This window comes from Camelus ferus, chromosome 1 (assembly GCF_009834535.1).
Source record: "Camelus ferus isolate YT-003-E chromosome 1, BCGSAC_Cfer_1.0, whole genome shotgun sequence".
In the NCBI taxonomy this organism is placed as follows: domain Eukaryota; kingdom Metazoa; phylum Chordata; class Mammalia; order Artiodactyla; family Camelidae; genus Camelus; species Camelus ferus.
In genome coordinates this window covers 9,594,630-9,620,119 of record NC_045696.1, presented here as the reverse complement: position 1 = coordinate 9,620,119, position 25,490 = coordinate 9,594,630, and the positions used below count along the sequence as shown (strand labels likewise).

The 25,490-nt window shown below is 47.1% G+C and overlaps 2 protein-coding genes across 6 annotated transcripts; both read left to right on the top strand.

The window, feature by feature from the left end:
• The first annotated feature begins 4,776 nt into the window (after positions 1 to 4,776).
• On the top strand, positions 4,777 to 10,960 carry KCNE2 (potassium voltage-gated channel subfamily E regulatory subunit 2). Of its 2 annotated transcripts, XM_014561651.2 has the most exons (3): positions 4,777 to 4,964; positions 7,284 to 7,411; positions 9,918 to 10,960. In XM_014561651.2, the coding sequence occupies exon 3, from the start codon at positions 9,930 to 9,932 to the stop codon at positions 10,299 to 10,301; it is 372 nt and encodes a 123-aa protein (XP_014417137.1). In that variant the 5' UTR covers positions 4,777 to 4,964; positions 7,284 to 7,411; positions 9,918 to 9,929; the 3' UTR covers positions 10,302 to 10,960. The 2 variants fall into 2 exon arrangements, with proteins under 2 accessions (XP_014417137.1, XP_014417135.1); XM_014561649.2 differs by lacking the exon at positions 7,284 to 7,411 and having other exon boundaries at positions 4,778 to 4,964.
• A 2,917-nt stretch (positions 10,961 to 13,877) lies between these two features.
• On the top strand, positions 13,878 to 24,623 carry SMIM11A (small integral membrane protein 11A). Of its 4 annotated transcripts, none has more exons than XM_032471648.1 (5): positions 14,154 to 14,222; positions 17,112 to 17,194; positions 17,806 to 17,908; positions 21,386 to 21,567; positions 23,674 to 24,623. In XM_032471648.1, the coding sequence occupies exons 3-4, from the start codon at positions 17,897 to 17,899 to the stop codon at positions 21,548 to 21,550; spliced, it is 177 nt and encodes a 58-aa protein (XP_032327539.1). In that variant the 5' UTR covers positions 14,154 to 14,222; positions 17,112 to 17,194; positions 17,806 to 17,896; the 3' UTR covers positions 21,551 to 21,567; positions 23,674 to 24,623. The 4 variants fall into 4 exon arrangements, with proteins under 4 accessions (XP_006187545.1, XP_032327614.1, XP_032327539.1 ...); XM_032471670.1 differs by lacking the exon at positions 14,154 to 14,222 and adding an exon at positions 14,246 to 14,362; XM_006187483.3 differs by lacking the exons at positions 14,154 to 14,222; positions 17,112 to 17,194 and adding an exon at positions 13,878 to 13,931.
• Positions 24,624 to 25,490: the final 867 nt, after the last annotated feature.

Below are 25,490 nucleotides of genomic sequence, written 5' to 3'. Positions count from 1 at the left end.
AACACAGGGAGCAGGGAAGCAGGACCAGGCTGTGAGGGAAGGATGAGGTCAGGATGGGGACCAGAGGCCAGGTCCTCTATGTACTGGGGGCTGCACTAAGGAGTCTGGAGTTTACTGTGAAGGTGATGGGAAACCAGTCGGGAGTTTTAAGCAAGGGAATAGCGTGTTTCGATTTATGTTTCTAAAAGGTCATGCTGGTCGCTTTTCAAAGTGAATGAATGAAGACAAAGAGGGAAAAGCTGAAGGCAGACGGCAAGCCGTGACCCAGTCCAGCCATGAGGAGGTGTTTCAGAGAGAAGTAGACTGAGTTGAAATGTGTTTTGAAGTGTCAAATTAGAACAAGGAGCCACCTGAGCAGTAAGAAACAAAGCTGGATCTATTGCTTGCCAGACAAAGGGACACGTTCAAAGGATCTGCTTGTGCAGACACAGGGAAAACTCGGCTTAAGGCAACCATAAAAAAGTACAACAAAAACGGGCAAGTTTCTGAGAACAGGTGTCTGGTTGGCTCATAACATGGACTGTAACTCTTCTCTGCAATTGGCCATTACACTAGTTTACAACACAAAAGCCCAGGCATGGCTTCCAAAGAGGTTGGGATGGGTTGCTATAGTTCTGCTGGGTGCAATGTCACCCAGTGTGCAAACTCACACAGCCACACTCAAGACTTGGAGAGGTCTTTCTTAATGGGAGTCAATCAGCTGTATCTGCAAATGGACTGGATGTGGGAGGTAAGGCAAAGAAAGGAATCAAAGCTCTGTCCTAGTTTTTGGCTTAAGGAGCTGGAAAGATTGTGGGGCCACTTGACTGTGATGGATCACAGGGGAGGAGCAGATCTGGTGGGAGAAGTGAGCATTCTGCTTGGACCCCTGACATTGAGATGTCCAAATGACATACACGTGGAAATGTCAAGTAAGCATTTGGCCATTTGAGACTGAAGTTTAGAGGAGAGAACTGGACTGGAGACATAAATCTACAAATATGGATTTTTAAGATATCAATTTTATTGTGGTCTAGTTTACATCAAGTTACACATACCCGTTTCAAGTGTACAGTTCAATGAGTTTTGACAAATGTATACACCCAGGGAACCACCACCATAATCAAGATATAGAACAATCAAGTCACCCCCAAAAATTCTCTCTCAACCCTTTGAATTCAACCTTCCCCTCACCTGGCCCCAGGAAACAACTGGTCTGCTTTTTATCACTGTGGATTACTTTTGCCCTTCCTAGAGTTTCTGGAAATAGACTCATTTAGTAAAACATGCTCTGCTCAGATACTGTTTTTGTGACTCACCCATGTTGTTGCATGTATCATGAATTTGTTCCTTTTTATTGTTGGGCAATATTCTATTGCCCATTTGGGTTATTCCCAAATATCCCTCAGCAGATATTTGAGGGATCTGCTATGAACACTCACGCGCAAGTCTTTGCAAGACTTGTTTCATGTATCTTGGGTAAATACCTAGAAGTGGAAGTGTTGGGGCCATTATGGTAACTTATTAAGAAACTGCCAAACTCTTTCCAAGTGGTTGTTTTACATTTTACATTCCCACCAGCGCTGATGAAGGTTCCAGTTACCCCACATCCTCACCAACACTTGGTGTTGTCAGTCTTTTTAAAATTTAGCCATTCTAGCAAGTGTGTAGTGGCAGCTCACTGTGGTTGTAGGTTCATTTCCCTAACGACTAATGATGTTGAGTCATCGAGGGGTGTAGGAAGAGGTTTGAGAACAGCCCAGTAAAAATATTTTTAAAAAGAAATAATTATTAACTCCAAGAAAAACAAAGAAGTGTAAAGGAGAGATGTCATTACAGTTCATGATGTGGGTCATCAAAGAACAATGTTTCTATCATCGCAGAAATACAAACTCTGAGGTTGGATTTAACCCTAAATTGTGATGTAACTGTACTGGGAGGGTGTGAAGGAGGGAAGAAGGTGTGGATGCAGGGTTACCTACCGTCCCAGGAGGGCAATGGATAGGGTCAGTGCAGGACTGAGGCAGAGACACTAACTGATTTGAGGATTTGCAAAGACAACTACCTAATAAGAGTCCTATTTACTTAAGGAGTGTTGTTAGCCTCTTGCTTTGTGTCCATAGTGGTGCCCTAAGAATGGTACAGGTCACCTGAAAGTCAGATTTGATTCTAAACAAAGTCCTCCACCCTCTTCTCTTCTGAAGGAATTTGGGGGTTTTATTAGAGCTGGCTGTCAGACTGAGTAACACTCAAATTTAAATCCAAAAGCAGACTCCACTCACTAGATTTATAAAAACATGTCATACATAGGCAGAGGAGCTCTGTAAGGACATGGGCTGAGGCTGGGCTTTAAAAAAGGACATTTGCTTTTACATAACTTGCTTTCTGGGCAGATAGCATTTTATTCTCCTGTTGGGGACGGGGCAGAGTGTACCTACTGAGAGCTTTCTGCAGAGGTCAAGGGCGCTGATGCCCATTGGGAGCAAACAGGGGACAGCTCTGTCCCCCTTCTGCTGTCTTCTCCAGGCTTTAAGGGACACCTGGGTCACACTGACCCTCTGCTTCTGCATCCACTTTGTCAGGTCTCCGTCTCATCCCAGTCGTGCGAATTGTGTACCGAGGCATGGGGAAGAGCTATGTAAAAATAAACCATGAAGGAGCCACTCTTCACCAGGTGCTAGAATGTTCTTTTCCTTGATGAGGTTGGTCAAGGTCTGTTTCTCACTGCCTTGTCCTCTTGTTTATTTCTCTTAAAAATAACGGCAAAAGCTAATGCGTGTAGGGCATTTACGCTGTTGCCAAATACCAGGTTCTGTATTAAGTGCTTTACATCCATTATCTCATCTAATTTTTGTGACAACCCAATGAGGCAGGATCTCTCCTGCTCTCCATCTTACAGATGAGGAATCCACCGATCAGGAACCCTGTGTAATTTGTTCACATGGTTTTTCAGCCTCCAGAGCCAAGCTCTTAGCCACCAGGATCTATTGCCTTCTGGTCCTGTCCTAATCCCCAAAGTGTAGACTTGCACACTGTTTTGGTTCTTCTTAACCTTTGCACTAGGAGAATTCAAGATGTGAGATTGCATGGCCAGGGCTGCTTAAAGAGCTGATTGGCCTCTGTTCCTTCTGTCTACCAGCAGGTGGCGCAGTCACCCCGGTGGAATTGCCCAGGGAGCCCTGCACTTTGAGCCCAGCTGGACCGTCAAACTGTTCCTTTCCAGTTGGGTTTGCCTTATCTCGTTCAGTGAAGGCGATTTGCGAGGGCAAACGGTGTCATGAGAAGCTGGTGCAGAGTTTCAGAGATCCCCGTGTTTCTTCAGATCACATCTCATACGTTAAGTATGATAATTTTGCCAGCTAAAACCTGGCACTTGCCATCTGCCTCTGCAAGGATTGGATCGCATTGGCACTGGCCATCTAGCTCTGCTTGGATTAGCTCACGAGTCGCTGCAGCCGCTGACCTTCAACACCCTCTGAAAGGAGTTCAGGATGGAGGTCAGGAACGAGGCGCTCTGTGCTCTGGGAGAACTGGCTGAACAGGCCGTCAGATAGTTAGATGTTTTCAGGAGAAGATTTTATGACCCCAGTTCTTGTGTCTCCTCATATCTAGAAAAGCACTAGAATCATAAACGGTGACGACTGCTCCTCATGACTAGCAGCAGCCTCTGCCTGAACGTGTGCTTGGCTGCACGTCCCCCCCTCACTGATGACATATATAATACTGAGCTTTCCCCCTGCCTCTTTGGAGCTGTTCCTCAGAGCTATCTGAGATGCTGGCTCCCTGGCTACAGTCCTCATTTGGCTCCAAATAAAACAACCCACAGCTCTCACGTTGTGTGGTTTTATTTCAGTCAACACTTTGTAGGGAGTTTTAAATCCCAGCCATCTTCCCCCTGCCACCCAGTGTGCTTCAAACTGCCTCGTTCAGAGCACCATTTAATGAGAAAATCCAATTGTGAAACAAAGTTAACGTTCCTTCGCATGAGTACGTGTCAGAGTGATGTCCAGCTTCTGGTGGAGCTGCCTCTCAGGACGGGACTCCAATCCTGGCTCTGCGTCTGTGTCGCTCTGTCCTCTTGACCTCTCTGTGCCGGGGCCCCTCAGCGGTAAAGTTGGTAGTCCCTTCTGCACTGGGTCGTGGCACCAGTGACATGATGCTGATGCAATGAAAGCATTTGGGAAGAACCTGGCACTGGTGAGAACTCAGAAAGCGTTAGCCCTTATGAAGTCCCACTCCGCCCAGTTCCAAGGACTCTCATTCTGATAGAAAAGTCTCTTTGGGTGAGAAGAGTTTGTTCCGCTCTTTTGAGGTTTTTGCTGACTTTGTGGGCTCGCTTTCAAATCCTCTGTTTAGCACCTTTCTGTGGCCAGTCTCTGTTCTACAAGACAACAGTGTTGTTCTAAGTCATTTGGAAATTGTCCCATACAGGGGTATTTAAATGAAATGTTGGCTTATGAGGAGGTGCTCAGAATAAGGGCACTTGTCTCCAATCATAGGGCTTTGTCCTCAACCCACACCGACCACTCAGAGATGGCTACGTTCATCTCAGCTCTTTGGGACACTTCCCTTCCCCACAAGGTCTGCAGGGAATGAGCTGTCCTCTGAGACTCATCCTGGGAGGGTGGCAAACTGTGCCCAGGCACTGCCCTGGCTGGGGCTGGCATCGTGAAGCCTGAAGAGGGAACTTGTAAGGCCCCTGCCCGATGCTGGACTCCCCGCAGGCACACCCCCTCGGCACCAAGGTTAATTACCAGCTGCCAGTCAGTATTTAACTTTCCACTTAAGATTAGATTAAATATTTGGGTTGGTAAAAGCCTAGGATTGCAGACGGGGGTGAGCCGGGGCACAGCTGGCTGCAGGCTGAAGCTGCCCAGCAGCCCGAGGGTTCTGCACCATCCCGGGGGCCCGCCAGCACCAGGGAGACCCTGCGGGGCTGCCCGGCTTCACAGGGAGGAGTTCTGCTCACGCACCGCCCAGTGCAGGTAAGTTTCCATCACTCATTATTTTTTTTTTTTTTTGAGGAATTAAGTAACAAAGCTATTTTTCCCCCCAGAAAATTATGAAAGAAATGGTTTTCCTGGTATAAGAAGACCTGACCCTTCCTTCCTTCCTTCCTCGTTCGCAGACTTTCTCTCTTTCTTCTCCTTCTCCCTCTTCCCCCATCTTCCTTCTCCCTCTTTTTTGTAGTGTTTTCCTTGCTTGTTTCTTCAGTAGTCACCTTTGGATAAAACTTTTGAAAGTTTTTTTTTAATGGGAGTTTCAGGATTAGTGTGGATAACCATCTTTTTCTACTCTTGTTGTAAAACTGACAGACTCTGTTGCCTTTTGCAAGTCCCGGTGGTGCTAATGATCCACAACTTTCAAGAAAAGTGAACTCTGGATTTGGGGGATCAAGTGCACGTTACTTTCTTCAGTGTCGGATTGTCCTGGTGGTGAATTGTGCACATTTGTGACAGGTGCAGCTGGAATTAGGTGGTCATCATGTGTCCTGAAGATCAGGCACAACTAATAGATATGCATCACCTCCAGCCATGGTCTTGGTCTCTTTTGTTTTGCCCACTGAGCTGACCAGCTACAGGTGATGGAAACAGGGAGTTACCGGAATTTGGGACTTCCGCTAGGACAGAACGGGTGCCGGGTGCCGGGTGCCAGCCTGGGGGGCTTGGGTTTCTAGTCTCAGCACTGTGACTGTGGACAGGTGATTTAGGCTCTCTGAGCTGCAGTTCCTCCACCTGCCAAAGCAGCAGACCAGCCCGAATCACCTCTAGGGGCCCATCTGGTTATTTGACTGAGCAAGAACCATCTATTTCAAAATGCCTGAAAAAAGTAGGTTCACATGTATTAGTTTGAACTATGTATGAAATTGCCAAATTTGACCCTTTTTAGCTTCTAAAACTGGCAACTTCATATAGTTCAATAGAGCATTACGTAATAGTTGCCTTCGCAGCACTGAAGTGAGTGCCTGGTAGGTATTCTGCTTAGAGGAGGGTTGAGCATTTATGCCAAATATGGTCAGTTCTCTCAGTTAAATAGTTATTCTGGGTATCAGAAATGTAGATCTGTTTGAAAGTGTTTTAGCAGCATGGCCATCAGTGAAATAGCTCTCATGCACTGGGGTTTGGTTTTTGCCCGTGTCTCAAGCAACAGCATCTGAATGGTGACTCCTCCTGGGGCTTGACTTTTTCATCCTGGCCAACGGTCAGCACTTAGGCATTTAATCTCCATAGGCCCTTTCCAGCTTTGTGATTAAGTCTTATCAAAAAGCACCTCCTGATCTGCTCAGCAGTGCGCCTCTGTCCACACTAGAAGAGCTGGACAAACAGTCGGCAGTATTAGCTCCAACAGGTGGACGGATGCTGCCTCGCCCACACCTGGAAACAAACCCCACTCCAGCGGGACCCAGCACCGAAGTCTCTTGTCTTAAAGCTATTTTTGGCAGAGATTTCTGGTTGGGCTTCAGGTTCCCATCCTCATTTCAGCTGTGGATGACTGAGGCTTCCCTTGAGGCTCCGCATCCTGGATGGCATCAAATTTACCTCTCCTAGTGTCCCCCGTGTTCTCTCAGAGCCCTGAAGGGACAGGGGACTAACGATTGAGCACTTCTCATCAGCCAAGCACTGGCCCAGGGTTTTCGCAGGTGGTGAAAAACTAAAGTGTTGCTTTGATGAAAACGTTCACAGAGCGATGTTGGCAGTGAGTGTGGCCCATCCTACGGGCCTTCCTGTGTAACTCTGGGCCTTTACTGCCTCCACTCAGAGGGGCCATTGCAATTTCGAGCACAGTGGCACAGCCCACGAACGAGATATATGGGAGTCGAGTGGGCAGAGGAGCTCAAAGCACTTAGGAGCTTGCAATCCATCACCTCTCTGGGGGCACCCAGGTCCCAGGCCGGCCCCGTGTGGCCCAGTGCTTACCGATCTGGAGATGTGTCAAAGAAGCACTGTCCAGTGTGCAAAAATAACTAGAATAGTTTCCGTTTTGACGGAAAGACCACTACAGGGGATCTAATTCTCTGCCCAGAAGGGTCCTCTTCTTCCCTTTCTCAGTTTCCTCCTACCCCACATGCTCGGGACCCTCCACTATACCAAATTCCCCTCAGCACCCGCCAGCCCTTTATTTTGTAAACTTAGCTCTTCTAGGGTTGTTTGTTTGTTTTGTTCTGTTTTTTAAGTTATCTCTATGTTTTACCTATTTTTCAATTTGGCTTCACAAAAGGAAACGGAATTCTCTCTGGAGGGGCCACAGAGGGTGTACAAGCTGGGCAAATCACAGTTTTTTTTTTTTTTTTTAATCGGATGAAGAAGTGGAGAAGGGCTGGAAGAAACAAGAGGGTGAGAATGCTCGCAGGTGAAGTAATCCCACCCCGTCACATGTGTCAGGCTAGCCCTGACCTGGCGCTGCGGGGTAGGGGTGCCTTCTGATTCACGAAGTAAGTGTGAAATCCCCCCGAATGAGGAGACCTTGGCTCTTCAAGGATTAAGGAGCCAGTGGTGATGTCTTGAGTAGGATGACAGCCCGGTTAGCCGCACTCGCTCACAGTCCACTGTGTTGTTTTAAGGGGAAAAGCACGCCTCTGTTACATTGCTTGTAAACCCTGCGTGACGTGCCCTTGGGGAATCTTACCTGTTTGTTGTTTCTTTTCAACCCACCAGGCTTTGCGTGGAGGAGAGAGGGAGAGGAGGACCCAAGAGCTTTTCAAATAATAGAAATTAAAACATCAGATCAGAGGGGGAGGGGAGGGTATAGCTCAGGGGTAGAGCACGTGCTTAGCATGCATGAGGCCCTGGGTTCAATCTCCAGTCCCTCCACTAAAATAAACAAATAATAAACCTAATTGCCTCCTCCCTACCAAAAAGAAAAAAAGAAAAACATCAGATTGAGAAACCTGCATTATCTTAGGTACAAGAATTCTCAGTGAGTGAAATGAAGGGAAGGCATGTTCTGTGGGAGGAAAGACCTGGGTTTTTGTTTTTGTTTTTGTTTTTTTTTTTTGCTTCAGAGGGCACTGACTTAGAAGGCTGTTAGGTAAAGCCAATGTTGTTGACGGGGTGGCCCTGCAGGCTTACTTCCTGCTCCATCTCCCTGGTTCTGTTTCCCTGAATTTGCCCCATTCACGAGTCCTGCTCGGCTCCATTCTCTGAGCTCCGCATCCCTCTGTTCACACCTCTTGCCCACTCTGCGCCTCGCCCTGTCTGTGTATCTCCCACTACATGGAGCTTCCTCAGACAGAAGTCTCGAACTTGTCATCGCTTCATTTCCAGTGCCCAGTGTGTGCCCAGCACAGTCATTTATTCACCAAACATCCATTGTGTACCTACTAGGGGGCCAGGCTCTGTGCCACTATTGGCTGTACCAAGATAGACAAAGGTCACACGAGCCCTGCCCTCACAGACATGACGGTCGACGGGGAAAGATACGCCAATAATCACACACACACACAGACACACAAACACTCACACCAGCAGTGTATACACATAACTACTACATATTGTAAAGAGAGCTTTGAAGAAAAGTAGTAAGACGCTATTGGAGAAGAGTGGTGGTATGGGTGGGGGGGACTGGCTGGGAGCAGGGCCAGGGAAGTTTTCTCAGAAGTGACAGTTAAGCTGGCCCAAAAGGGTGAGGAGGTAGCAGAGGGAAGAGCAGGCAGAAGTATTCCAGGCAGAGGGACTGGGACGTGCAAATGTCCTGAGGCAGGAGAACGCTTACTGCCTTGGGGGAAGGCAGGCCTGTAAGACCAGGTGGCATGAGGGTAGAATGAATGGGGAGGAGTGCAGGCCAGCCAGGACCAGGCCATGTACACCTGTTAGGGAATGAAGATTTTCTTTTGAGAACAACAGGAAGGGACTGCATTGTTTAAAAAACAACGGAGTGATAGGCTCCCATTTCCCTCTTAGCAAGAGCGCATTGATGGCCTTGCAGGGCAGAGAGGGGCAGAAGCAGCCTGAGGAGCTGGTTTTGGGGAAGGTTGCAATGCGTTGCATTGTATCACCCAGGTGACAGGTGCTGGTGGCCGGGCAGTGAGAGTGAGGATGGCACAGAGAGTGGGAGTTGATGAATGATCTCTCAGGTTGTTCTTTTGTATCACTTCCCTAAAGTACTTCTTTCAAGTATGGATGTACACACTCATCTCCTCAGGATACTTGGAAAAGGCACTGTCTAGGCATAGGAGGTGGGGCCGACTGCAAAGTCTGTCAGTGCCCCTTGCAATCTTCTGCCCTGTAATTCTCTAAAAACACAGAACGTACATCAGTCATTACATCTTTCAACTGATGTCTGTTGACTATCTGTTATGAACAAGGCATCATGCTGGCTGTTGTGAGGTGACTGATCTATTCAGGAACAAAGTAATGAACGGAAGATTATTGAAGAAAATTTTGAACAAAAGAAAAACATAAGGAAGAAAAAATTTTGAATATACCACACACTATTAACACTGCAAATGCTTTATTTTCAGTCTTTTTTCATTTGCATGTATACATTTATTTACATATACAAATTGGGATCATACTATGTACAGTGTTATGTGCTCCGTTAAACTTTTATTGTAAGGTATCATGCATGCAAAAAATGCATAAAATGAGGTGGAAGGGCATAGCTCAGTGGCAGCGTGCATGCTTAGCATGCACTAGGTCCTGAGTTCAATACTCCATTCAGTTCAGTACCTCCATTAAAAATTAATTAATTTTTAAAAAACCTAATTACTTCCCCCCCAAAAAACAAATAAACAAATAAATATTTTTAAACTGCATAAAATGCATATGCAACATTTTAAGAATAACAAAATATTTACTCAATCACCAGCCAGATAAAAAAATAATAATAATATTTCTTTCCCCCCTTGCACGCCCCTCCCTCCTTCCCTTAAGGTAGCCGAGTGCAGAAAGAATCCATTTTCTTAAACCTGTTCATCTATTTTATTATTTAAATTGCAGCAGGAGGGAAATATGCCTACTCTTTCCAATCTGACACAGACACTGGAAGATGCCTTCAAGAGGGTTTTTATTACTTACATGGACAATTGGCGCAGAAACACGACAGTTGAACAAGAGGCTCTGCAGGCCAAAGTTGATGCCGAGAACTTCTATTACGTCATCTTGTACCTCATGGTGATGATTGGGATGTTCTCTTTCATCATCGTAGCCATCCTGGTGAGCACGGTGAAATCCAAGAGACGAGAACACTCCAACGACCCCTACCACCAGTATATTGTGGAGGACTGGCAGGAGAAGTACAAGAGTCAGATCTTGAATCTGGAAGAATCCAAGGCCAACATCCCTGAGAGCACTGGTGCAGCGGGACTCATAATGTCTCCTTGATAAGCGCGAGAGACACAGAGCCATCGTCTGACATGCGAATATGAAGAGAGGCCCGTGCCATGGAGCAAATCCAAGTTGTCATGCTGAGATGACACTCAATTCCTCGCTCTCTGTTGAGAATTTTCATGGCGATCACATGGTTGGTCAACTGAGACAGATGGCATTTCGATCTCAGTGATTTATGCTTGTTTATTGGAGCAATACTTTATGCTGAAGATTTCTTTTACTTTCTGTGCAATGCAAATGCCATTTTAATCAATGTCAATAGTGGAAATAAGGTCCAAATTTGAAGTAAAGTGCCTGGGCAGTGGCAGTGGGGACAGAAAGGAGAGATTAACAAATCATGGCATCTTCTTTCTCATGAAATATTATTTTGTATGTGACTAATTCAATTTATAAATAATCCAGGTGTTTTACCCAGACGCTGAGGTCCCAAAATCTATCACCTTCTCACTGGACTGACAGAGAAGCATTTATTTATTAATTCATGAATGCAGAGTTTGAAATGATGAATGAACAGAACCACTGAGCTTATTTGGAAGTCCGTGGACAGAACAAACATTTCACAGGGGCAGAGTCCACATCAGAGGAGTAGAATCTTTAAAAACTACCTGGTGCAACAGAAACATGTTAATTAACATTAAAATTTTTACAGAAAACTAACCTTTAAAACTTCTTGTTATTATAAAAAAATAATAAAATGTTATAACATTGCTTTATAAACGACTCACTCTTTTCACTCAATTTATTTTCTCTATTTACAATTACTTCTTTTCACTTAAGTTTCAAGAGACTTATTTGCACTAACGTACGAAAGTGTGTGAATTGCTGATGTCTACTGAAGAGCCAGACAGCAGCTGCTTAATACTTTGAACCTTGGGGGTCATGATATCACAGGATGTTGGGCCTGGAAGGCAGCTGGGTGATCACTGTAGTCTTGTCAGACCATTTCATTTACAGATGGGAATCTCCAGTCCACAGGTTTGGTGACATCATTCGTTAATTCAATCAAACAGCATTTAATATCTGTCTACTTGGGTTGCTGACCTAGACCCCAGGAGTACAGAGATGAGTGTGACTCCCTGAGCTGGAGGAACTCAGTAGAGAGGGAGTCAGACGTGGAAATAACATGGCGATACCAACACAAAGTGGCGTAGCTAGAGCAGGACAGAGGACAGTCCCTAACTCCAGTTAAGGTCTACTCTTTCAGAGTAGCTGATTGTAGAAAGTCAATGTCAAGACAGATGTACGGGCTGCAGCTTCATGAAACTTCGTGCGTCCTCACTCACACTCTCCTCTCCCATCTACTCAACCAAGGCAGAGCGATTGTGAGCAGAACCTTGAGTCTCGGCACTAAGACAAAATTCAGTGACGGAGCCCTTCTTCAATGCCCTTTATGGATTATTTTGTCTCTTAGGGTGAGGTCTATATAGGGTATCTGTTTTCTGATAACAAACATCCAATTATGCAAACAGAAGCAGTGAATACAGTGTTAGGGAAAGTCATTCACATTCCAAGAGCAGAAATGGCAAGAGGGGCTTCCCTCCTGAGATCAGAAACCCAGAAATGCTGTACCACACAGGACATTTCAACCAGTGCGGCCAAAGCAGCAACCCAGGCTATAAAATCACAGCCTTGGGTCTGAATCCAGAGAGGAATCCAAGGTTTCTACCAGCTGACAAAGACTATCTCTTTGATCAAACTCTGGTTGGGCTCCTCTGAGCCTTTTTCTCAACTAGACCTCAACCCTGGCCTATAAACACTGCAGATTCTTGGCACAAAAGGTATCATCCACCTCCCCACACTAAGATGCTGAGCAAACACTACCATAGTTTCTAACAGCTCTAGGCTACTTCCCTACGAGAACCCTAGCTCCCTTTAAAGTGCCTGCCTTAGGAAAATCAATGAGCTGCCAGGAGAATTTACTGTTTGTTCCAGCCAAAATTTGATGAGAGGCCAATCAGCCCCCTGAATCTCTCCTAGAGCAGTTAGTTCCTTTAGAAATCTTATAATTATAAATCCTTCCTCTCCAGCTTTGAGCTGTTAATCTCTTACCACCCAGAAGTGTCTTGTCTCTTTGAAATGCCAACGTTCAAGGAGGTAGCCCTCCCACCTGGTGGGCACTTTGTTCTAACTTGTACCACTGCCTCCGGTCATAAAGAGAGAAGTTCGTTTCTCCTCCAGATAAGTGTCTATTAACAAACCCAGATCAAGTTGACCAATCCTTTCTGCTTTTTGGAAATTTCCACTTCCCTGACTCGGCTCAAGTGCCTGCACCCCTCATACTCCCTCATTCTCCCTCATTCTCCTTTTTTAAATGCCCAGTTACCTCTGCACAAATCAAAGTTGAGTTCAGTTCATGCTGGACTCTCTTCCCTACTGTGATAGTTACTAAATAAGGTCTATCCTTAACACTTCAGCTGGTGTCCGGCTTTGTTTATCTTTGACATAGGAAAACAAATTAAAGGGGAAAAATCAAGGTTTTCCTAATTAGTATGTTTATTAACATCACTTAAAGTATATATAGCCAACATAGATGATTATCAGCCCACTTTACTTTGGGGTAATGGGAGAAACGCTCAATGTTGACGAGCACTTCAGGTCTGCAGTTACCGGCACTTGCTCCAGTTTGTCACTCCAGCATCAATTCCCACCAAACCCAGGCCTGCTACTTTCAGCCTGGCAACTAAAAATGCCAACTCAAACAACTTGCTGGTTTTCTTTTCTACCCCATTTGCTTTTAGAGTTTCTTCTGCTTGATCTACTGGCTCTATGTGATTTGAGTCCCCCTTACTTCTTACAGCACAGCTCAGGAGCAATTTGAAAAGGAACACATGGTAGTGTATGCCCTGCTGGAGTCTAGATCCAGATTACCCCAAGTCAGGTCCCAGCTCTGGCACTTGGGGCTTTAAAACACTGGACAAATTAATCTGTTTGTGTCTCCATTTCCTCATCTGTGAAATGGTTATAGTCTTCTCAGGTTCTTTATAGACTTATTAAGAGGCTTCTGTTAGACAAAAGCCTTAAAGTGCTTAAAACAAAGCTATTTTTGTAACTTTCTCCAGGGAAATGTCACTTGTTGACAGAACTAACCATCCAGCTTCACAACACCTATCCCGCCCTCCAATCCCTGTTTGTCCTTTCCTCTGCGCTCCCTAACATTCTGAATTTCATCACCACCAAGACGTCACAATGGGATTTGGAGTTAGACTGCCTGGGTTCAAACCTCGAATATGCCGCTCCAATTTGCAGCTCGTTTTCTTGTGCCGGCCACTTAATCTCCTCTTGCCTCCGTTTACTCATACAGAGAAGGGTGAGCCTAGTAAGAAGTCCGTGAACTTCCTTCTCGTTACCCTTGAATTTGGGTGTCCAGTTTGTGCCCTCCCGTGGGGCAAGGACTGACTGCGTTCAAACTCCGCTCCAGTTTACTAAGCGTGTGCTGGAAAGAATCTGGGAACCTTGTACCGGGCACCCTACCGCTATACCAAAGGAAAATGCATGCATTTCTGGCAGAGAAGATACACGCTAAATTTGGAAACTTCTGGGGACCCACGTGGCTTCAGTCGCACACAGCCAGGAGCACCCAGGGAGAGCGAGCGCCCCTCCGGCCGCCGTCCTCCTCCAGCTCAGGTAAGCTCAGAATGAGAACGTGCCCCGGGCCTAGAAGAAAGCGCCCGGCCCATGCCCAGCCAGCTCGCCCCAGGCCCAGCCAACTCCATCCTGTGACCCTATTTACGGTGCCACAAAGGCCTCCTCAGCCCACAGCGCGGCTGCATGGAGCGGCGCGCGCAGCGAGACGGCCCGGGCCCACTGCGCCGGCGCGCGGAGCGGTGCATGCCGGGACGTGTAGTTTCCCCGCGGCATTGTGGGAGTCGTGGTTTGTGTGCCGGCCGGAAGCAGGATCCTTCGCGGCCTGGAGTTGTAAGTGGGTGGCGTCCGTGTCAGGGGGATCGTGAGCCGAGGCCCCGCTGCTCTTTGGGGCGCTGGGGTTTGGGGAGTTGTACGGCAGGCCCCGCGTTCGCTCTTTTTCTTCAGGACGCCCTCCACCGGGGACCGCCAGGGTGACAACCTCCCCCCCCCCGCCCCCCCCCCCCCCCCCCGCCCGGGCGCCCCTGCCTGCCTCGGTTGTCCAGGCGCCGCGATTCTGCGGACCAGGCACCAGGGGGCGGCGTGTTTAGGCTGGCAGGCAGGGCGAGCGCGGTCCAGAGTCGGTTCCGGCCAGAAATTTGGGGGCGAGCGAAAGCTCTGGACGCCCGGATTTGCAGAATGGTGGGGAAAGCGATTGTCGCCCTTGGCCCTCATTCTCGGGTCTGAGCGGGGCAGGTGTTGCTCCTCAAGTGTCGGGGCCATGCCCCGACAGCTGGGAGGACCCTGGCCCGGCTCTCTGGTTACAGAGGAACTGAGACCCAGCCCCTCGCCCTGGGAACCCCGGCAGACCCGGGCGTAGGGCCCAGAGGTCGGCCAAGTGATACCCAAGGTTCATCTGGAACCCCCTCCTCCCGCACCTACTGCTACCTCAAAGGACTGGGGAAAGGGTTGGGGTGGAAAGGGTAGAGACTGGGACTGAGAACAGCTTCGGAAAGTTCAGCCTAAGGACGCAGCCTAATTAGTGGCTGGAATGAGCCTAGACACCAAGAGACAGACCGAGCCTTGGGTTTGTTAGGTGTGCCTAGAAGAAAACATAGATTGTGGACTATACATCGTCCATGTTGCTTTAACTGGCCTAATCAAAATAAGCCAATAGCTTTTCTGTTTTTTAGGAGAAAGCTAGCAAAGGAAAAATCAGAATATTTTTGCAGGTAAAGGAAATAGAACTACATCTATGTAAGCCATTGTTATTTTGAGTTTTAAGCTAAGACTGCGGATAGTTCCAGGGGAAGTTTAAAACTTCCTGCACTTGATAGATTTTATGCCTCTTAAAATTGTCGGCATGTAGTTGGCTTTTGCAGTTCAACCCTCAGACACCAGCTGCCTCCTGGTTCTAACATCACATCAGGTGTACAGATGGCAGCAGAGCAAATAGCCTGCTGATATATTTAGCTTTCTCAGTTGTTCTCGTTTGCTCAAGTCCTGCAGGGTGCTACAAAAATGGCTGAGTTGGAGCATGTAATTTAAGGGAAATAGAGGAAAAGTTATAATTTGGAGGCAGTGGGTGTGAATGAGCTTGATTGATTTGCCCTCTGGTCTCCCACCCTCAATGCACTCCTTACACTACTTTGCAGATTGACTTTAAATATATTTCTGTCCTAAAGAGATTGAATTTTATAACTCTGGATGTGAAGTGGAGGCAGCTGCCAGTATATTTTTACAGTCAGATGTCATGATATCAAAGAGAATGGTGACTTAGGAATTTTGGAGTTGCAGCGTTGTTCTTTGGATTCTGGTTTTAAAAATGATAACACTTTGGTTTAGAGAGGCTAATAACTTGCCCCAGGTCACATGCCCTGCCACTGGTGCCACCAAGAATAGAGTCCAGATGGCCAGTTCTCCTGGTCGTCCAGTGCTGGTTCTTTATATCATGCCCTGCTGTCTTGTGATGGCGGCGTTTTTCGCTGGATGCTGCAGGCTTATGATCTTCAGTTTGACATGTCCATCTGTGGAAAGAGAGATTTATCATAATAATCATGATTGATATTTGTTTAGTGCTCTCTGTGTGCTGAGCATGGTGCCTAGTGTTTCCAGTCCAATCTCTGAAGGAGAATTTACAGATGAGAGAGCTGAGGCTTAGAGAGGCCGGGACTTGTCCAAGGTGACACCACTAGTAAACATAGTTTGTGTGCCGGCCGGGAGCAGGATCCTCCATGGCCTGGAGCTGTAAGTGGGTGGCATTCTTTTTAGTTTATTTCTTCCTATAAGCTTTTTGGACCTGTTTGTGGTCCTTGACCTTGGGAATTAATATCTTACCTACTTTAATTCACTTGTTATATAATTTGGTTTTAGAAAACGTGTGGGGAACAGCCAAACTTGTCTGCTTATATTTGTCTACAACTCAACAACAGCAGGAGTTGTAAAAATAAAATTTACACAAACTTAAACATTTTAATTTACAGCGTGGCTAATTCCTGCAATTAGTAGAGATCACTGAAAGTGAAAATTCCAGCAATAACCTGTTAGGAATGTATTTCTCCAGTGCAGGTCAGAATCTGCAGCTCTTAAAGACAAATAGTCCATTTATACATGAAGGTCATGGTCATCACATTTAAACACATTTATGGTGTAAATTCCTGTCGTTAGCTTATCTGACTTTGAAAAAGTCACGGGGAGAACTTGGCTGTCTTGTGCCAGCTGTCAGCTTGTTTTCAAGACACATTGACCTTGAATAGATAAGGCCTGAACTTTTTATATTTAGATGCTTTTGTAAGTGAAAGTTTAAAAAAAAAAGTCCCTAAAGTTTATCTCATTATCCCCATTCTAAAGGCCTGTGAAATTTTGTGCTGCTTTTCTTAATTCTAATTGTAAGTACATTTAAAGAAGAGCATCCCTGTGATTTGTGGGTGCAAAGCTGTCTGCCTGCCTTAGAAGACTCTGGAGCCAGAGACTGGATGGGTTCAAATCCCAGTCTGTGCCCCCCTCCCCACCACCTCTTCACCCGTGTGACTCTGGACATGTCACTTGTTTCCTTGTGTCTGAAGTGCAGACAGTGAACTACACCTCGTGGGGCTGGTGTGAAGACTAGCTGAGCTAATGCATGCAGTGCACTTTAGCACAGCCGGGCACGATAAAGTGAAGCTGTGATCATGATGCTGTAAGTTGCCAAACTGCAGAAAAAGTCGGGCCCGCCTAGTTGACACCCCCTTTCTTCATTTGCAGATGGGACCGAGGCCCCAAGAGGGAAGTCACTTACCAGAGTGTGTAGGTTCCTCATCCAGAGCTCAAGTCTTCTGACTCTTGGGGTATGTGTCATATCTAAAAATAGTGACATGTGAGGCCTCAGAGCACATCCTGAGCTCCGCCCTGCCTTGTCACTTTCTGCCTCCCCTTCCCCTAGGTCTCCCTCACGTTTTAGAGGGAATTCTAGATATGAAAGGCTTTCTGAGGACAATTTTCCCCCCCTATCATTTATTTCTTTCCCTCCAGACATTTTTTCAAAACTAAGCTTAGCTTAACTCATACTTGGAGGGCCTGAGAAATAGAACGACACTCACCCACAAACCAGCTCTTGTTCAGGACAGGAGGAACAGACTTTGGACCTGGGTTCCTGTGTCCACAGACGAATGGAACAGGAGCACGTGTTGCCTTGTGAGCTGCACTGTCACCTCTGCTTGGGGCTTTGCTCCCTTCCCCGGTGCAGAGTGGCCCAGGAGCTCTTTGTTAAACAAGAGCCAAGGCTTCTCAGCCCTCACCCAGGCCTTGTGCTTTCCGCCCGGCCCTGGGTCACCTTGTGGGGACTCTTAACCCTCCTTTCTACAGTCTTGCACGCGTCCTCTCTCTCCATCAAAGAGAAGCTTTCCTAAGGTGGTCTGTTCTAGAAAACCCACATCAACCGGTTTCTTCTCCCCACCAGGGCGGTGAGACCTGACTCTCCAGCTCTCTCTCCTCCTATGATTGTCTGAGTGGCCTGTGCTGATCAGGAGTGAATTCCCCGTTGGTCCAACATGAACTGGAAGGTGAGGATAACTTTAAAGATTTATGCCTTGAATTTTTTCTTTCTCCTGATTATAAAACTTCAGAATACCAGTTCTGTAGAGATGGGTTGATTAAAAAGAAAAAAGGAGAAAGTAAAGTGGGAATCATAATAATATTTAATATTTTATTTTAAGTCAAATATATAAGGGTACATTTATTGACCAGATTTTTGGAGGAAGGCTAGACCTTATCTCTGAGAGGACGTACACTGACTTCAGATCCGCCTCGTTTTTCTTGCAAAAACGATGCCTTTAAAGTTTCACCTGCAGTTTCACACTTCGGTTTCCTTAAAGTGGATGAAGATCTTATGAAGCAGTTTACATACAAAATCTTTCCAGATTTTTATGCTCTTCTTCCCTAATCTTTTACATTTGTGTTACCAATAGTATTTTTTTTCCAGTTCAAATTGAGTCCTTCAAAGCGTTCAACTTAGTTTTCATGGAAACAGCTTTTCCTTTACATAGTCACATTTCATTAATGTTGTGTTTAAATAAATTATCTGTTATCTATTCTACTATCACATACTACTTAAATAAACTGGCTGCGGCGTGAACAACAATTGACCCCTGTGAAACACAGATGCAGTTGGTGGGAGCGGAGTTCAGGGGCAACCAGAGAGTTTCCTGTTAGCCGCGAGCACCCAGAGGGCTGCGGGCAACAGCAGCTCTTCCTGGGGGAAGGGGGGTGTCACATTACCTCCCCAAAGTGGGTGGAGTGGGGTGGGGTGGAAGTTAGCTAAGAGAGCAATCAGATGCTTTGAAAAGTGTAAAATCAAATCCAAATCATGTATCATCTCACTATCCAGAGATGGCTACTACTAACAATTTGGTATATTTTCTTCTAGTATTTTTTCCATATATATATGAGTGTAATGTGCGTGCTTTCAAACTTAGGATCTCATTGTATGTATTTCTTCAGTTATTCTAAGCATTTCCTTGTTCAGAACAGCCCCTGGCTTTCCATTGCAAGGAGAACTGGAAAGGTCTGGAATCAGGAACTGGGAGCCGGGAGAGAACAGACCCCCTCCAGCTCCAGCTCTGTGGGGCCCGGGGGCCCTGCAAGAGGGCTCTGGGGACTGTTGTCCAGGAAGAGCCTGGCTGAGGTCCAGGAGGAAGAGTGAGGATTCTGTGAAGGAGTGGCAATGTGGGAGGGTCTGTTATGCATGTACTTGGGCTCCAGAGCTGCCCGTAGAAAGGTTGGGAGGGAAAGATGAGGCTGTGAGAGGATGTAAGTGAGGTGGGGGGAGCAGAGAGCAGTGTAGGGGCAGATTTAGGGGAGGATTTTTAGCCTCTGCAGAGCTTGAAGTCAGTAGGGATGACAGGCGGTACCTGGTTCTGGAGGCCTCAGCAACAGAGATCAGAGTGTGGCACTTGGGGCTCCGAGGCTGGCGTTCTCTCACTGCAGGGTGCATCAAAGCCCCCTTGAGGACCAGGTAAAATAAGGATTGCAGCCCCACCCCCAGAGTTTCTGATTGCAGAGGCCCGGGGTTAATGAGTTCCCAGGCGATGCTGGTGTATACCGGCAAGGCACTGCACAGAGCAAGGTTTCATTTTAATTACAGAGTGATATCAACCCCCCTTGACCACCCGGGCCAACTCTGCTTGTCACAAAAGAGTCCTTTCCTGTGTCAGAAACAAAATCTGCCCGAACCGTTCCAACTTTGGGCAGACACAGCTTCAGGGCTACCAGGGAGCAACCTCGTGTTTAGGAAGGTGGGGGAAGGGTGGGGTCCTTCCATGTAGTATGAGAAAGGAATGGCCCCTCCCCACGCCCTGACTCGGTGAGTCCCAGGAGGAGGAAGGACTACGGAACCCCCAGTGCATCCTGGGCTTGCCTTTCTGGCTCTGTCGGCTGGTGGCCATCAGCGACAGGCAACACTGCCTGTGCAGGAGCAAGACTATTTTAAAAGTCAGTCATTCTCATTACACAGGTATTGTATTTTTAATTGGTATAGATCTAGTCCACCCCAACATTATTTCATTCATTTACCTCCTTGAAGATTTGCATGTTTGGGGACTTAACATGAAGGGCTTGTTAGAAAGAAATCAAAGGAAGAAATTTAACACAACTGAGGAATTAGCAAATCTGTCCAAGAGAGATGCAGGAACAGGGGCCCTGAAACCTTCGGCTTTAGCCCTTGTGGTGTCCTTGACCTCCACTGCCACTGCTCCACCCCTCTCCCAGTCCGGAAACTTCTGCGTCTTGCTGCCTCCTCTCTACTACCTTTAAAATGAAAGTAAATACCCAAACCTAAACTTACTTGGGTCCAATTGTTGATGGGTTTCGATTTCAGTGGGTTTTCTAACTTCTGGCTGCGAGGTACATTCCTGTACCTTCTACAGCTAAGTTTTGGGTTTTAGGTCATGGGAACTGTGGGCTGTGATGGGGCCCTGTTATGATAGGACTCCAGAGGCTCATCCATAGAGACTGAGATAATTGAAAGCTTAACCTCTGCCAGGGTAAGTCAGCGCTTCAGCCTGGGAAGTCCCAGTGAGCGTGAAAGGAAGTTTGTATCTCCAAACTGGTGATTTTTGCTTCCAAGGAGGTAAAATTTAACGTTCTTTCCTTTCTTATCTGGCTTATAAACATAGAGCCAAGCCTCATCTCTAAAATGTGAACTTCCAAGAAAGTAGATGAATTAGAGGATTATTTGGGGGAGGTTGGGGAGATTTGCTGTAGGTCTGAGGGAGGAACGACTTGGACACCAAATCAGTGTTCTAAGCTGCTTGTGCTCAACCACAAGGCCTCAGCCCCAGCTGCCTTGCATCCTGGATGCACGGGAGCAAGTTGCACGCATCACTCTGTCTCTCGTCCCAGGTGGAGGGGACCCCGCGTTTAGCATTTGCCTTTAGATTTGATTGTGACATACAGGACTTCATAATAATGCCTGCTAGTGCAGAGAGTGAGTAATTCTAACCCCTGGTTATTCCCCAGACGTCATGTTAGCCAATGGGTTAAAACTTCCAACAGGAAATTAACTATAGGACCAGTGAATGAGTAGCTAAGTTTAATGTTTTAACTTGTATTGTATTTTATTTTTGTATTTATTTTACCTTCAAATACCAGTGCTAATGAGTAGCTGGAACCAAGAGAAAAATCATAGCCACCGATCTAAGTGGAGAATTCAGAAGGAAGGTTTGGACCGGCCTCCCTTTGTGGATGAAGAGACAGAAGCTCAGGAAAGTCAGGGGACTGACCCAGGTCGCATGGCCTGTCAGTGGCGGAGGGGGGGCTGTAACCAGGCCCCTGGCTCTGGCTCCTTGCTCTGGACCGTGTCATTGCCTCAGACGCAGAAGGCCTGGGTGATCGGCAAAGTGCCCGGTCAGGTTATGAGAGAGCAGAGTTATTCTGTCCGTCGTCCTCTGGTGGTCCTGTCTGTGAATGTTTGTCAAATGAAGGCACGTAGAAGAGCGTTCCTTACCAGTTCTGGAGCACTTAGAATGGTCTCCTTCTTTCAGGTTCTTGAGCACATACCTGTGCTGCTGTATATCTTGGCAGCCAAAACATTAATTCTCTGCCTGGCATTTGCCGGAGTCAAAATATACCAAAGGAAGAGATTGGAAGCAAAGCAGCAAAAACTGGAGGCTGAAAAGAAGAAGCAGTCAGAGAAGAAAGATGACTAAAGCTTCTGGAATCACAGGTATCGGGGCTTTACAAGCGCGCACCCCGTGGTGGGTGAGGGCGGGCACGCCAGCGGATGTGATGGTTCCGGGAATCCCGGCTCCCTCGGGTCTGAAGGCCGTGTGAGGGCGCGTGGCCCCACCTGTCGTCGAGGTAGCGCAGCCACAGCAGCTGTGTGGGTGAGGTGTGCAGATCCTGGCCGCACGCCCTGGCTGCCATGAGCCACAGAGTACGTGTCACTTGTCTCCGCCTCTGCTCTCGGCCCGCGGTGGTTCTGTCTCGTCCCCGGCAGTGATGCTTAACAGGAGTTGGGTCACAGGACTCTTGAGAATTTTCTGGAAGTTGTAGACCTTTTACCCAAAGAAGCGCACATACTAGAAACACCTAAATTGTACATAAAATTGCAGACAGGGATAGGGAGGAAGTGGGGTCCAGGTCATTTAAGACCCCTGCCTGTGCCCAAGATTAAGAAACCCCGCTAACCGCAGGATAAAGTCCGACTCCTAGGGGCGGCGTGTAAATCCCTTCCCAATGTGCCCTTCACCCAGGTCACGTCTGCCCCTCCCTCCGCTCCTGCGGGCCTTTCTGTGACCATGGTAGACTTTCATGCCCCTTGGCCTTTGCCAGTTAGTCCCCTGGCCTAGAGACCCGTCCCGATGATCACCTCGTCAGGCACAAAGTCTTCCTTGTTTTATCGGGTGCCTGTCACAGCACAGGGGGGGGTGCCTGGAACGTGTCTGTTGAGTTAAGGCACCAGGAAGTTATTAAACCCCCCACTTACAGATCGAACGTACAGCAGTTAGCAGTTTTCTTAATTCTGGTGTACTCATCCAGTTGCATCATTTAGCAGCAAAGTTCTACGCTTTTCTTTAAAAATTAAAGGGTTCAAATATGGTAGCAGAGAATTCTAGATCAGTGGTTCCCAAATTTGGCTGATGGTCAGAATTTGCCTGGGGTGCCTATTAAAAATGCACATTCCCAGGCTCCAGAGAGCTTCCATCATGTCTGTGGTTGGGTCCGGGCATCTGTTCTTTTGAAGACCTTTTAGGTGATTCTTCCGTAGTCTTCTCAGCAACAGGCCACGGTAGGGACCACTGGATCGGTGACCCCCCCAAACCCCTCTCCTCCTGGAGGCAGGCTTCTGTAAAGGTGACTCCCTTACAGCACCAGTAGACTTGTCAAGGCTAAAAAGCACACTTATTAGTAACAATTGCAATATGTATTGAGAGATTATTCTGTGCCAGCATTTAGCTACGCATTTCATATACAGCGCTGTTATTGACAACTCCTAACAGTTCTGTGTGGTCCATTCAGATTTAAAAAATGGCCCATACCGTATGTAGGGAAGAGCAGAACCAGAATTGAACCCAGGCTGAACATCCAGCCACGGGGCCTCAGCCACAAGGCCCCAGCCCTGGCTGCGCTGCGTCCTGAATGCATGGGAGCGAGCTGCAGGCAGCGCTCCCTCCGCCTCTGTTCTCATCCCAGTGGAGGGGACCGTCCTCTCTCATTGCTCACTGCTCATGGGTCATCAGTGAGCTGTCTGCTTTGCCAGGCAAAATAAACTATTGTTAGGAAACCTTGCCTTTATAAATTGTTTTCCTAGAAAGATGTTTTACTGACTGAAACTCAGGAGTAGCACTATAGTGGGGCAAGAGGACGCACTTCGAAATCACAAAGGGCGAGGAAAGGCAGTTTCTATTGCAATGTTGGTTGGATTTCTTTTCCATACTGAGTCATCATTTTGTGGGTTAAACCACAAAGAGGAGGAAAAATTAGGTGTGAGGTCATAAACACTTCTCCCTCCCACAGACATCAGCACAGGCTGTCGGTGAGCAGGGATGGATGGCTTCCCCGGCTGAGCCCAGAACTGACGGGGGAGTCTGTCTCCCCTCCTTGCTGGCCGCTTTTTAAAGCTTGGCCTGGAGCCTTGTTTTAAACAAAAGGAATTTTTAGATGAAAGGAAATTGTGATGCTAAAAATACATTCATGAATAGATAATCTTCAGTGGTTTCTATTTGTTAAGTGTAAATGGCTGAGCAGAAAGGTTAGCGCTGAGCAAGTAAAACATTCACTGTTGTTCTCTCAGACATTTCATACTTACCCTTTTGGTTTTCCTTTCTAGGTTTTGTAATTTAAATGTCAACTTGAGTGGACTCCAGCTGAGAAGAAAGACTTAATTATTGAATGACGTGTCAGAAGATAAATTCCCAAGCTATAGCCTAACTTAAAGTGATGTGAATTTTTATACGCTTTTAAAAGAACCAGTATTTTGTTTACTGAAAAAAAACATACTTTGTTAAAAGGGTGTCTCTGGTGTTTGGAATAAGCCAAAGTGTGTGTGTGTTTCTCTCTTACACACACAAACCCCAGCATTTACGTTTCCAGCATTTCTGAGCTGTGGGTGCCAGATCATAGGTGCCCCTCCACAGAGGACTGGGCCGTAGCAGTGGCATCGGCCAGCTCACGCTCACCCACCCCTCCATCCCTCTGATCTGCTGCCCTGGTGTGTACCCCGCCTTCCTCCTCTTTCCCTCTTCCAAGCCCTTCCTCACGTGTTTTTACCATCGCAGCAGAGGGAGGTTGTTCGCTCATCCAGGAGCATCGGGCCTCCGCAGACGTGTGGGGGTCCTTGCAGGGAGGAGTACTGGGGAGACCTGTCTGCCATGATGGGCACCAAGTCTAGGAGAAACTCACTCTGTTGAGTCTTGTTGTGAAGAAGGAAGAGCAGCCCGCTGTGCTTTGTTCTCTGCCCACCAGTTTGCTGCTAAGAGAGGAAGTATGGGACATGCCGAGACTTTCAGAGTTGGGAGAAGTGGGGTTGATAGGTATTTTGACTTGGCACATAACAGATTGAGGTCTCTATTAAGAGGTTCATGTTTTTATACTTCTCTCAAGATACCAGAGAGGATGGGGAATAAGGAAGCAATAACCAAAGCCATAAACACGGTGGAATGTTTGGTCTCATTGCCAGTGGCGGCCAGGTGGAAAATTTGCATATTAGTAAATGCCCCCCGCCCCCAATTGGTGGAACTTGGAATTTTAAACATGAGGAATAAAGGGAATTATATCCTTCTTCAGTTCTACTGTGATTGCTGGGTGTGCTTAATCACAAATTAGAAAACACAAGTTATATAGGATCAGAGTTTTAAGAGACTCTCTGCCCTACAAGCTACAAATCCTGAAATAGTGAGAAGGGGCCCTTGCCTTCTGCTCACACCTCACCCTCCCTGCATGACGCTTCTCTGGCCTTTGCCGGGAGCCTCGCTGTGGCTGGGTCCCACACAGCATGAACAGATGACCCGAACAGAGGTGCAGTGCCCTGGGATTTCTGCAGCCTGGCCCCACACTTCCCTGACCTGCTCAGGTAGGGCCCAGGACTGACCCTGGGCTATGGCCTACCCTCTTGCCTTTGTCAGGCACCCTCCGTAGCCTGGCGGGTGACCCACCCACCCTGCTCTAGGCTCCTGCTCTGGGGTGTCAGCTTCTGGTTCCTCACCTCTCTGCAGGACCAGGGCATCACCAGCTCCCAGCACATCTGGCATTGCACACCCTACCTCTGGGTACACTGTCCTCCCACATGTCCTTCCACCCATGAGCCTCATTAATCCAAAGGCAGGGAATTGGAGAGGTGTTCTTGGCTTTCCATGGAGAATCTATGCCTACGTAGTAGATGTTCATGTTTATCTTAAACACAGATGTTTTTCTAGGCTTTGGGATCTTGGGAAATTTGGTAGAGGATGACCTAAGGATTGGACAAAACCATTGATCACGCCCACGGGTTTTCTGTAAACTGTTTTGGGGTTTAAGTTAACCTTTCTGATACTCTCTTAGACCACTAGGGGGAGATGGTCGCTCGTTGGAGTTTCGGATGCTATTCCAATCCATAAACATGAAGTCAGTAGATTTGTAGTTTGACTTCATTTATTTATTATTGATGTA

What these genes read in the sequence shown, in the direction of transcription:
- KCNE2 (XM_014561651.2), top strand. Translation starts at nt 9,930, where the DNA reads ATGCCTACTCTTTCCAATCTGACACAGACACTGGAAGATGCCTTCAAG.